This window comes from Pristiophorus japonicus, chromosome 5 (assembly GCF_044704955.1).
Source record: "Pristiophorus japonicus isolate sPriJap1 chromosome 5, sPriJap1.hap1, whole genome shotgun sequence".
Classification (NCBI taxonomy): Eukaryota; Metazoa; Chordata; class Chondrichthyes; family Pristiophoridae; genus Pristiophorus; species Pristiophorus japonicus.
This window is the reverse complement of record NC_091981.1, coordinates 224,570,799-224,584,766: the sequence shown is the minus strand read 5'-3', so window position 1 is coordinate 224,584,766 and position 13,968 is coordinate 224,570,799. Positions and strand designations below refer to the sequence as shown.

General features: G+C 40.0%; 1 protein-coding gene across 2 annotated transcripts in view; it reads right to left on the bottom strand.

Annotated features, from left to right (window-relative positions):
• Window positions 1–13,968, bottom strand: part of adam22 (ADAM metallopeptidase domain 22) — a 472,931-nt gene that overhangs the window by 49,968 nt on the left and 408,995 nt on the right. Inside the window, exons 22-24 of one of the 2 annotated variants that reach the window (XM_070881348.1) lie at window positions 12,713–12,832; window positions 6,380–6,548; window positions 5,219–5,363 (exon numbers count right to left, since the gene is read on the bottom strand). In XM_070881348.1, coding sequence (XP_070737449.1) covers window positions 5,301–5,363; window positions 6,380–6,548; window positions 12,713–12,832 — 352 coding nt within the window. In that variant the 3' untranslated portion in view covers window positions 5,219–5,300. Of the gene's footprint in view, window positions 1–5,218; window positions 5,364–6,379; window positions 6,549–12,712; window positions 12,833–13,968 lie in introns of those variants that run through there. The other variant, XM_070881347.1, reaches the window with a different exon arrangement.

The following is a 13,968-nucleotide window of genomic DNA, read 5'->3' as shown; positions in this document are numbered from 1 at the left end:
GCCACTCTGGCTGGTGTCCTGGGGTGCAGGGCATCATCGACTGCACACGTAGCAATTAGGGCACCCCATCATCACCCAGGAGTCTTTGCCAACTGCAAGGGCTTCCACTCCCTCAATATGCAGCTCGTCTGCAACCATAGAAAGATCATCATGCATGTGTGCGCCAAATTCCTTAGCAGCTGCCATGACGCGTTCGTCCTGCACCAGTCCATCCTCCTTCAGCTCTTCACTCCTCCAAACAAGCTTTCTAGCTGGCTGCTTGGAGACGAGGGCTATTCACTGAAGACGTGGCTCATGACACCCTTGAGGAGGCCCAAGAGAGATATAATGAAAATCACATTTTCACCAAATGTGTCAGAGCAAGCAATAGGCATGCTGAAAATGCGCTTCAGGTGCCTTGACAGATCTGGAGGAGCCCTTCAGTACCACCAGCCAGGATCTCCAGAATCGACGTGGTCTGTTGCACCCTGCACAACATAGCACAGCAGTGAGGATTATTGCTGCATGATGAACAAGGCTCCAAGTACACAGCCTCTTCAGAGGAGCAGGAGGAACATCAGTTGGAAGACGAGGAGGATCAGGAGGAACCTGCTGTCCAGATCCCACCAGCACCCGAGCACAATGCTGCTCGGAAGGCCAGGGATGGCCTCATCAAGGCCAGATTTACTTAACTTCATGCAGTACATTCCCATTGGCGAGAAAGCAGGAAGGGGGTACTGAAGTTTCATGTTCAGCCATGAACTCATTGAATGGCGGTGCAGGCTAGAAGGGCTGAATGGCCTGCTCCTGCACCTATTTTCTATGTTTTTTACACCCATATGGTGCTGCCACATGCTGCACCAGGGTCTCACCCCACCACCCCCCCGCACCCCCACCCACAACAGCATAAAGCATCCCTACAATGACCAAGCCATTCCTTTCATACTGACCATCATTGTTGGATGTAAGGTTATGTCTCACTATTCACTAACTCACTAATCCACTTCCAACATTGCAGACAAAACTGTCCATGACTGAAGAGTGGTGAAAATAAATATTTTTATCTGTGACATCAGAATAATGGCCTCCTTTTGTGGTTAGTTGGTATCCATTGAACGAGGATGACTTGCTTCCACATGAGTTTGCATTAGGATGAGGGTGAGTGTGAAGGGTGGTTAGTCAGGTGGGAATGTGATAATGTAGATAGAGAGGGATGGGTGGAGGTGCAAGATATGTTGGTGTAAGTAAGGATGTGCAGGAATAGGGATGGGAAGGCAGAGTGATGGGGATGTGATGAGAGGCAGAGAGGATGAAAGTGGTTTTGTACTCACCTATCCTGATCTAATGAGATCATTGAAACGTTTCTGGCACTGCACCCAGGTCCTCCTGACAACATCACTGCTGTTGACCTCCTCTGCTATTTGAAGCCAGGCACCTTTGGTCTGCTGGGGAGGTCTCTTCCCCCCCCATTGGAAGGGAAGAGGACCGCGCTGCGTCCTCTCACTCTCTCCACAAGCATATGGAGGGAGTCATCCGAGAACCTGGGTGCAGCCTTCTGTCTCTGTGCAGTTATTTCTGGCATAATTTGGAACACTCTAATGGTGCAGTGTGATGGCTGCATAATCCTAGATGAACTTTCAAATGCAATATGGCCATGGCTCCTTTAAATATCCCGGTTGATAACGTATCCTTGATGACATCATCAGACCCGCAACAGTTAATAGGGCCAGGAAACATGCAGAGCTGTCCTAATAGACGGCATTAACGGAAAATCGATCTCAGCAGTGGGATGGAAAGAAGAATGGGGTCACGACCCTCCACAGCGAACTGCCGCACACAACCCGCCCAGGTGCAGAAAATTCCTGCAAATGTGTTTGCCCTGCCTGCCTGCCCAAATCCACTCTCTGTTAAATTCCCCCTTTTCTTTCTCATCAACCTGCTGTCCTAGACTTCAGCTACATATTTTGCATTTCTACCCTGTTGTCAATGCAGCCAATTAAAACAGTCTTGTTCAGCATGGACATATTTCATAGCTGGCTGGTATTCCAAGAACATACAATAGTTGGTCTATCATACTGGGCTAAGACCCAAAGCTCATGTAACTAAAAGAACTGCATACACCACAAAGACAAACATCAAATGTATTCAAGGCTGTAGGAAAAATGACTGACTGCACTTCTACTTGTCTCTTTTTGTATGTTTGAATATAATAATGATAAGTTCATTAACACCCAGCATTATCTTGAATGCAGAAGAATGGGACTGCCAAGGATTGTTCAAATCTGTGGGTTCACATGACCATTCTAACAGCAACCAATATGTTGATTAAATTCAACTTTAAAAAAAGTAAGATCTACATTCCTTAAAGATAGATTCTGAAAGAGCTTTCTAAATTTGTTGTCATCATTGGCAACAGCTTCCATGTGATTGGCTATATGCCACTCATTGATCATCAGCAATTGGCTGTGCTCTTTTACCTGATTCTATATAGCTTGATTGAATTAATCAGCTGAACATATTATCTGCTGTTGGGAAATTAAGGGAAAATTGTACCTACAGGGAAATGCCACAAATAAACACATATTTTGGATTATGATTTTAAGCCAGTGCAAGAAACACACAGAGGAAATTCAGGTTAGCAGATATGTTACAATTATTAAAATTTCTAAATCACTGTCATTACTTACAGTGTGCCTTATATGCTTAGAAGCTTTTGGCTTCCAGGATTTGTTGTTCTCCAAGCTGACTACTCTCCCAACGGCTAAGTCACATTACTGACTTTACAGCCAAGTGACTATTATATGGGGGAATTTCTGCCAATTTTGTTTTGAGAAAACAGAACATTTTCTTCTGTGAAGCTGTAACTTAATGCTTAAAATTCTCAGCTCCTACACGGAGACTGACCTACTATCCTCCACTTGGACAGCAAGGTATTCTCTCTATAGCAACCACACTGAGCACTATAATTTGAAGTTACATATCACCATAGGCGTAAGATTGGCTAGGGAGTCGAATTATTCTCAGTTCTTTGTGAAAAGACACAAATAATATTCTTTGTATCAGTATAGTAACTGGGTAATGAATTATTCTCAAATCAATAGCATTTTGGAGACTTTAATAATGGATTGCTTGGTGCACAACATTTTAAAATACATGGAAAATTCATCATATTAGAATGAAGATACAAACCACTAAATAATGTATTATTCAATAGTCTCTTATTATTATTTAGGTAGAAAAGCTTAGAGTAATTTCCTACACACTAAGTTCTCAGAACTGCCATACTAATGTGCCAAAACTTGAGTTGTTCAATAATTGGCTGGAATTTTAATTTGGAGGCGGGTAGGGAGCAGGGGGACTGGAAAGCAGTCGGGAAACCCGAACGAATGGGTTTCCCCTCGGGACATTCCGAATTTATTTTGATCCTCTGTTTCCCGCCCGTAGCCAGCCAGATGAATAGGCAAGTGGGTAGGTCTGCGGCACCAGGATGCAAAGAGGAGGGAGGGAGGTATCAGGGTGGGGAGATGGAGTCAGAAGGCCGAGGGTAGTCGGCGAGATCGATAGCTGGATCGTTGGAGGGGAGGTCAGGGGTTGGAGATTGGAGGGGGATTGTAGGCCGGGTTGGGGATTCCGTAGACCGTAAGGGGGATCGGAGATCTCATTGGGGGAGAGGCGGGGGGCTCAGAGGTGAGATGATATAAGAGTCAGAGCAGGTCTGAGCACAGTGGGTGGGGGGGCTGTTGGCAAGGCAGGAATGATGGATCCAGCAAGTAAATGGAAAGGCACTTACCTCTTGTATCCAGCAGTCTTGCCTTCCTTTAGCTGGCGGGTTACCCCGATGCCCAAGAAGCCTGACCAACCAGAGTTAAATTTAAAATGGTGCTTCCAAATGAGGCACGGAGCCTCATAATATTTAAAGTGGCAAACCACCTCCAGGGAGTGGGATGGCTGCCCGCCTCCCCATCCCACCTCCGTTAAAACCAGAAGTGGGTGCATTGGAGGTGGTTTGGGATCGTGATTCAGATTTTTAAACTCTAACCTTCAGCCCAACCCCCAATCCACCTGTTCTTTGGGGTTAAAATGTCCCCCCATTGTGTCAGTGCTGGTCCCAGGTTTCATCATTATGACTCATATACAGAAGTATTAAAGCATACTCTGAAGCAGCGATGGTATTCCTATAACTAAATGGTTAGCAGTAAAGCCTGGTGCCAGCACTGGGAAAATCTGGTTCTACTTTTCTAACATCAAGAATGTTAATAAGGAGTCAGGAAACTAAAAATATAGCCTTCATGATAAACTAATAAATTACTTAATTCTTGCAAGTTTACCTACCCAGAATTTCTAAATCTAATCTTCACATAGTATTTTCAAGATGATGAACAAAATCTAGAGAAAGTGAAAACTTATGCACATAAAAACTGGAAGTATTAAAGTGTCTATAAATATGTAATAGTCTGGTCTAAAATACAATTGTTCTGTTAATATAAAGTATTATTTTTGATAGTACACTTGCGGCATAAATGTCAGCCGCAGAAAACATAATTTATTGCCCTCATGAATGGGACACATCGTTTGTACCTTCAAATTCCAAATTACTCAACTCCATTCACTTGTGCGCTAAATTATCATATTTGTGAAATATATAACTTAAAACATCGATTTTAAGTGTACATGGCAAACAGAATACATCATAACTAAGAGCAAGTTAGTCATTTGAGGGGATACTTATCATGTCTCACTGCAAACTACAATATATTATAGGATTCTACATTAGTCTTATAAATTCAGTGCAAGTAATACTTACCATTTTCTGCATTGTGATAGATATGCACATTCTATGGAAAATTAATCCCTTTTCACAATGGAAGCAGCAATTATCATGGAGGAAAATTCCATTATTTCTGAACATATTTTTCAAGATCAGCGTGCAATGGAGGGGCAGTTTTGGGAGGATTATTTTGGCAAAAGGACACTGTTAAGATTAACAAGTTAAGTTAAATAGATCAAGATAAATGCTATAATATATAATTTTATGTATGTCAGTGATACCAGCTTTAACTTTGATAGCAAAACTGATTTTTTAAATTAGTTTCATGTATATTTACCAAAAAAAATCAGCATAACATAAAGAAAGTAAATAAACAAATGTACATATGTATTCAGATAACATATCCAAATATAACAGGCAAGAGAGGTCCAAAATAATAATAAAAAAGTGACAGTATAATAATTAGGGCTATGTATTTGCAAAATTTTAAACATGAGTTTCTCTCTGTGTGCAGGTTACAATTAGAAAGCTGTTTATGTTCTATTATCCTGGACTACCAATGTTCGCATATCAGGAGAGCAAGTAGTATCACCAAATAGAACCTTGAGTGATCGTCCTGTAACAAATGATGAATGAAGAAATGGTGACTATTTTGCATGAACTAGATCAGGATTGTATTTTAGCTGAACACACAATTTTTAACGGATGCATAACTTGACAAATAAGTAATTACAAGGAATAGTCAGTCCACTTAGCCTTTCAGCATGTTCGTTAACAAAACTATAAGGCAAAAAAATCTATTGTGAATTTAAACGGCGGTTTTAATGTTTCGTTGAAGGTCTTCAAGTAGGCAGTTATGGTACAACAACACTATATTTGAAAACTGGAATGACATCTGTGATAACCAGTTTCCCAAGATGAAGATAAAAACTCCTAAGGCAAAAGTATTAAATAATCCTTGGGAACAGCACACTCACAGCAAGCAGACTAGAAAGCTCACCAACACCAAACAATCTGAAATCTGTGCATCATACATCAATTTTACTAAACAATGAATTCACCAAAAGTGTACCTTTTTATATGTTTACACAGTATTAATTCATAATCCAAGTGCATTATAATTCTACAGATTCAAACTGCAAATGTATATATACTTAGGAATATTAATTAACAGTTTTACAAATAAAGGTAATTAAATAAATGACTTCCAAATACTCCATGAATCCTGGACCAAATTTAATCTTATGGTTTGAAACTTTTCTGAAATGCTTTAAAATTAGATTTTTACATTTTTCATTATTAGAATTTCATGAGTTTCATTATTTTTCAATTGAAATTGTCCAGTTAATTTACCTGATTTGTTGGAAGTGTTTAAATTCAAAATGCAAAAGTGATACCATTTACCAATAGTGAATAGACCACCTTTTCCCATATATGATTAGAGGTAGTAACTACGTCATTCCTCATCCAGTCAGTTATTGACACTTATCTAGGTCGAGAAAGACTGGTTAATTTCTGGATTCGTGTCAGCAGGACTAACTAACTAGGAACCAGCGCTAACTGGTGAAGGTAATACTCAATTTCTAGCCTAGCCACTAATTGTTGAATAACTGAACTATTTTTTTAACCTACCCCATGTCCTGAACATCTTCTTGCACCACTAGTGCTAGGGCACGTACTGAAATTAAATGCTTTCAGGGGAAGACACTTGTGGTTGATGCACATCCTGTCCAGTCCACATGGGGTTCCATCTTGCACATATCCCAGATCTGTGTCTTCATCTAATATGACATGGGCACCACTAGAAAACACAAACAGAACAATAATACAAAGTAGAAAACAATAAGAGAATGGCATTTCTTGGGGCTATTTTTGGCGCATTGATTAACATATTTGTGTTACTAAGAACATAAGAATATGAGAAATAGGAACAGGATTAGGCCATACGGCCCCTCGAGCCTGCTCCGCCATTCAATAAGATCATGGCTGATCTGATCATGGACTCAACTCCACTTCCCCGCCCACTCCCATAACTCGTATCCCCATTATCGTTTAAGAAACTGTCTATTTCTGTCTTAAATTTATTCAATCACCCATCTTCCACAGCTCCCAGACAGCGAATTCCAAAGATTTACAACCCTCAGAGAAGAAATTTCTCCTCATCACTGTTTTAAATGGGCAGCCCCTTATTCTAAGATCATGCCCTCTAGTTCTAGTCTCCCCAATCAGTGGAAACATCCTCTCTGCATCCACCTTGTCAAGCCCCCTCTGCATCCACCTTGTCAAGCCCCCTCATAATCTTATATGTTTCTTCTGAATTCCAATGTTTAGAGACCCATCCTACTCAACCTTTCCTCATAAATCAATCCCCTCATCCCCGGAATCAACCTAGTGATGCTTCTCTGAACTGCCTCCAAAGCAAGTATATCCTTTCGTAAATATGAAAACCAAAATTGTGTATGACTCCAACAAAGTCTTTATTTTTAGTCTGAAGTAAATTAATTCATGTACAGAGGGAATTTCAACCCCTAGGAGTAAAACAAATGTTCTATTCAAAATAAGTTCCTAACCTAAGTTAACAATGGTGAAATTTGAAAAGAAATTCTGCTATCCTTTATTAAAACCAAAGTTGAAAAGTTTCAAATCCTGCATCTGTGCCTTCCACTTGTCAAATTGTTGTTACTTGCTCCACTCTCAAAGCATTGATTTAATGAGATTACTTCAATTATCGCTTCAAACCATGATACTGTTCTGTGCAATAGAACATATAAAAAGGCAGAGATTCAGGATTTGATAAGGAACCAATCCGCTTACAGATGAGTACTCAAACCACCAGCCATTATCTCTTGTAGAGACCTCATCCATTTGATGCAAAAAGATAACTGACCAGGAAACTGGACAATTCTGACACAATGCAATGCAGGTAATAGCTCATTACCACACTCTCATCGAGTAATGGCCGGCTGGCCAACTAATAACCCTGACAAAAGGAAATATCTGGAAACCATGTCAGGACAAGGATGTAGTAATTAACTCTTTATCTGTATTCATTGACTGCGAGACAGAGCCAATACACAGGGAGAGGCCATAACTTCGGTTTTTCATGTATAAATATCTCGTGAAATTGTACCATTTCGAAGGTGTTCACTTAGCCATTGACCGAGTGTGACCTTTCCCTTGCTAGCAAGTAAATTAAAGAAACTTCTGCCGGAGCTGAAGGTGTCTGAGTCATTTATCGGAAGTCGAGATTTCGACACTTACAGATGACTTGGAAGATAATAAGTTGCTGAAAGACAATCAGCAAGGATTGAAACATGTCTGCTGGTATATTTTTTTAACAACATTACTGATGTGGTGGACAGAGGAAACAGTTTTCATAATATGCTTGGATTTCCAAAAACCTTTTGATATGGTTTCACATTTGTGATTAATGATGAGTGATGGAGGCAAAGTATGATGCTTGATATAATTGACGGAAATACAGAAGAGAGAGAATCGTCATAAGTAGAAATGTCTCACTCAAAATCCTTGCTGTTTTTAATATATATCAATGACTTGGGAGGGGTATAGGAAGTAAAATTACCCAAGATGAGACACACTGTAACCAAATTCAGAGTGGTTAGATCTTAACTATACTAATAGGTGGCAGATGTAATTCAATGTGAATAATTGTAAATAATTAGCATGTAAGCTAGGAACCAAAAGAGGGAGTATGCATTAAATTATAGTGGTATATGCAATCATTGTGCAAGAGATAAAGGGATTATTCGGAATAAATCTCTGAAACCACAAACATAGTACTGAGCTGGGAGGGGAAAACAAGGAAAACTGGGTACTTGGTTGCATTAAGAGGGAGAAGATACAAACCAAAGTGGTTCTGCAATATTTAAATTAGGTAGCTCTATAGTACTTGGACTTTACACCAGGTATAATAATATAGTCCTGTGCCAAGCCATATTTTGAGTCACCACGTAGTCCATTCCATTGAATCTCCATGTAACTTTATGAATTTATTGAAGTTATGAGAAAGGTTAAGGAAACTGAGCTTGTTTCTTTGGCAAATATTTCAATATTGTTTAATTGAAGTTTTCAAGATAATGAAGGGAGCAGACCAAATTGGTCAAAATTGTTCAGTTATTGTTAAAGTTTCAAACATCAGGTAACAAGTTAATGATTAGGAATAAGGAGGGAAGCCAGGCAGTCATCTTTCACCCAAAGAGTAATAGAATTGTTGAATGAGTTACCAGGAAAAACAATTGAAGTGGGCAGCATATGTGGGCTCAATACTCAATTGTGTGTCTTTCTGGAGAAGAAAAAGAATTAAGGAATATGGTGAGAATGAAAAGAGCAGCTGTTGAGTCTAATTGCTTTTTTCTGTTCCTACAAATTCTCATGTGTTTAAATATATTTTTATGTTTTATTGCAAAAAAGTGCTATTTGTGCTTTGCATTTTGTAAAAATTGTGTGGGAAGTTAAGCTTGAATGACAAATACATACAAGTATAAAATGAAATTTAACGATGTCACTACACAAATCATAACAACTGAACTGAAATGTAGATTAAATGTTTGTGAAAATTTGGTTAAATAAGCATCTCAATTGTAATTAACTGCAAACGCTATATAGTGAAATATATGCCTAATCAAGGAAGACAATGAATTCAATTAAAAAGACCTAATGAATAAATCATAAGAAATGATTTGATTTCACTATGAAACTACTGTTAACCATTATCACTGATGGCTGCTGGCAGTTTAAAGAGGGGCTTTCATTTTCACATTCGGTGAGGTAGGAACACCAGTGGTCACGATTATGCACCCAGCTCGATTGTCTTTTCCATTGAAGTGAGGGTGAGGTTACAATGGGCAGCTGATCAGCTACCACCAATTTACTGCCCCCACCAAAAATGAAAAATACCCCCTAGCTCTTTTGTAAAAGTGGAATGGGGAATTTACTATTAGAAAAATCAGTTCTGTGCACACCTGTGACGCAGATACACCTGTAGCCCCGCAGTGTTGGGACAAACTGCGCCGAATATTATATCACATGTCCAACATTTATGTTGCAGGTGAAGGAGAGCTTGGTCTGTAGCATACTGGGTTGAGGAGCATAAATTCCAGTGTGCGAATAACTGTGGCACATCGTTCAAGGGAAAGCTGCACCGGTGACAGAAAAGTGAACGAGTTATTGACAATGACACAGTGGAGGTCTGTGGGCAACACAGATTCCTTTGATGTTGCAGAACTGCAGCAAGTGCATCAAAGGGGTCATTGCACCTGAATTTAAGAACATAAGAAATAGAAGCAGGAGTAGGCTGAAAGGTCCCTCAACCCTACTCTGCCAATCAATAAAACCATTGTATACTCTCTAAGACAAGTGTATGCTTCCTTAGGTAAGGAGAGCAAAACTGTATACAGTTCTTCAGGTGTGGTCTCGCAAAAGCCCTATATAATTGGAGGCAAGGTTTCATACTCTTATACTGCAGCCCCATTGCAATAAAGGCCAACATACCATTTGCCTTCCTAATTGCTTGCTGTACCTTCGTGCTAACTTTCTCTGTTTTGTGTACAAGGACACTCAAATCCCTCTGAATCCCAACATTTACTGTATCTCATCTTTTAAAAAATATTCTGCTTTTCCATTCTTTATACCAAAGTAGATAATTTCACATTTCCCCCCATTATACTCCATCTGCCACCTTATTGTCCACTAAACCGTTTTATATCTCTTTGCAGCCGCTTTGTGTCCTCCTCACAGCTTACATTCCCACCTAGCTTTGCATCATTAGCAAACTTGGATACATTACACTCTGTCCCTTCATCTACGTCATTAAAAAGATTGTAAATAGCCGAGGCCCAAGTACTGATCCTTGCGGCACTCCATTAGTTACATCCTACCATCCTGAAAATGACGTGTTTATTCCTGTTTTCTGTCACTTAAACAATTCTCATCCATGCTAATATATTACCCCAATCCCATGAGCCCTCATTTTGTGCAATAACCGCTTGTGTGGCATCTTAGCGAATGCCTTCTGAAAATCCAAATATACTACATCCACTGGTTCCCCCTCATCTAACTCATTTACACTGTACATTAATGATTTAGACGAGGGGATTAAATGTAGTATCTCCAAATTTGCGGATGACACTAAGTTGGGTGGCAGTGTGAGCTGCGAGGAGGATGCTATGAGGCTGCAGAGTGACTTGGATAGGTTAGGTGAGTGGGCAAATGCATGGCAGATGAAGTATAATGCGGATAAATGTGAGGTTATCCACTTTGGATGTAAAAACAGAGAGACAGACTATTATCTGAATGGTGACAGATTAGGAAAAGGGGAGGTGCAACGAGACCTGGGTGTCATGGTACATCAGTCATTGAAGGTTGGCATGCAGGTACAGTAGGCGGTTAAGAAAGCAAATGGCATGTTGTCCTTCATAGCGAGGGGATTTGAGTACAGGGGCATGGAGGTGTTACTACAGTTATACAGGGCCTTGGTGAGGCCACACTTGGAGTATTGTGTACAGTTTTAGTCTCCTAACTCCTATTGAGGGAGTGCAGCGAAGATTCACCAGACTGATTCCTGGGATGGCAGGACTGACATATCAAGAAAGACTGAATCAACTGGGCTTGTAGTCACTGGAGTTCAGAAGAATGAGAGGGGATCTCATAGAAACGTTTAAAATTCTGATGGGTTTAGACAGGTTAGATGCAGGAAGAATGTTCCCAATGTTGGGGAAGTCCAGAACCAGGGGTCACAGTCTAAGGATAGGTGGTAAGCCATTTAGGACCGAGATGAGGAGAAACTTCTTCACCCAGAGAGTGGCGAATCTGTGGAATTCTCTACCACAGAAAGTTGTTGAGGCCAATTCACTAAATATATTCAAAAAGGAGTTAGATGTAGTCCTTACTACTAGGGGAATCAAGGGGTATGGCGAGAAAGCAGGAATGGGGTACTGAAGTTGCATGTTCAGCCATGAACTCATTGAATGGTAGTGCAGGCTCGAAGGGTCGAATGGCCTACTCCTGCACCTATTTTCTATGTTTCTATGTTTATCTACCCTGCTAGTTACACCCTCAAAAACCTCGACTAGATTTGTCAAACACAGTTTCCCTTTCATAAAACTGTATAGACTGCATAATCATGTTGTGATTTTCCAAGTGCCCTGTTACCACATCCTTAATAATAGATTCTAGCATTTTCCCCACTACTGATGTCAGGCTAACTGGCCTATAGTTTCCCTTTTTCTCTCCCTTCCTTCTTGAACAGTGGAACCCTTTTGAACCCTCCAGAACTGCTCTCCTTCATCTCAATTTGAAGCATATTCGAAACCCCCACCTTCACTTCTTTGTAAGGTATGAAGTCAAAAGTCAGCACTAATTAAAAAAAGTAATCACAAGGGGAAAAAAACCCCCAAAATGCAAAAATAGAAGCTAACCCAATTAATGCAGAGAACAAAATACAGCAAAGGGCACATGAAAATGCCCCCCTACCCCCCACCCAAAACCCCAAAAAACAACATTTCTCTCTAAGGATTCCCAGGACATCCAATTCACCTTCTTTTATGGGCATGGCTTGCACTGTGATGAAGTCTTGCCTGAAGACATAAAATTGAGCATGCAACAGAAATAAGTCTTTAACATTTAAATAAGGTTACATATACAGTCTTATTAATTTAGCTCAAATTGCTCATTGGAAAAATGGACATCTAGTTTGCCAACCTATACCATTGTGTTAGATCCCGGGCTGGAAAATTGACATTGCGCCGATGAGCTATTTGAAGAAAATAACACTGTAAAGTCATTTTACAATTTCTTGTCTTGATAACTAATTTCCACCATTACCACAAATGGTAAACATATTCCTGTAAGCCCAACTCATTATTACTAGATAACACACAATCACAGGAAGAAAACATCTCCACTTGGTTATTTTGTAGCTCGTACATCTGAAATATAGTAAATTACCTGCAATTGATATACTTGTGTTTCTGTAAGAATGAAGACATAGTCACATCACCCCAGAGTTCTCCTATTTTTGGCACACTAGTGGTATCATCACACAGCAGATAGCCACAAAGCACATCTCTGGATTAAATCAGAAGCACAGTTAGAATCATGCTAACAACTGATCATTACATTTCTCAATTTCAAGTTGCATATTTTGTTTCTGGTTCAAATTCTTATTTTACAAACCATGTACCAGTGAATGTTACTTGTATGCAACGTAGTCAGAATTTGAAGTAAACAAACTGCATTAAGATCCACTACATATTAAATAAGTTAAGCTACTGAGTGGAGCCATTTATTTAGTTAACTTCTGTAAAGAGGTTTTGCAAACTTTTCAGTTGTTTGTTTTACAAATGCAATACAGTAATGTAAATTGCACTGAAATACAACATTGCATTACTAGTGGGTGATAACATCACAACATTGTTGTAACAAGGTATGCCAGTAATACAAGCAAGGGAGAAGCCAAAATGTGAAATATCCCAAGGTCGGCAAATTTAAAGATGAGAAATACTAATTCAGTTGTTCTTATTTGCTTTCATAACATATTAACTGGTCACTTTTCTCATTCCTGGTGTGGAACCTTGTTGTATACAAACTGATTGCTAGGTTTGCTTACAAAACAATAGTGACTATATGTAATGTATACACCCGTGAGTATGCACACGTTTGTAGAGCTGTTATATTGTGAGTGGCTTAGCCAGTCATGTGATGTTCACAAGACTCAATAAAACCCCAGTAAGTTGAGGGTAGATCTTCCTCGATGAGGTATGCAGTTGTCAGCCTCGTGGATGAACTGGTAATGTGTAGTGTGATTGTTAAACCTTTGTTAATAAATCAATTAGTTCTTAATAGCAATGTGTTGAAGACCGAATCCACATCCGGAACGGGGTCAAACAGGGCTGCGTCATCGCTCCAACCCTCTTCTCAATCTTCCTCGCAGCCATGCTCCACCTCAGTCAACAAGCTCCCCGCTGGAGTGGAACTAAACTACAGAACCAGTGGGAAGCTGTTTAACCTACACCGCCTCCAGGCCTGGTCCAAGATCACCCCAACCTCTGTCATTGAACTGCAGTACGCGGATGACACCTGCGTCTGTGCACATTCTGAGGCTGAACTCCAGGATGTATTCACCGAGGCATATGAAAGCATGGGCCTTATGCTTAACATCCGTAAGACAAAGGTCTTCCACCAGCCTGTCCTTGCCGCACAAC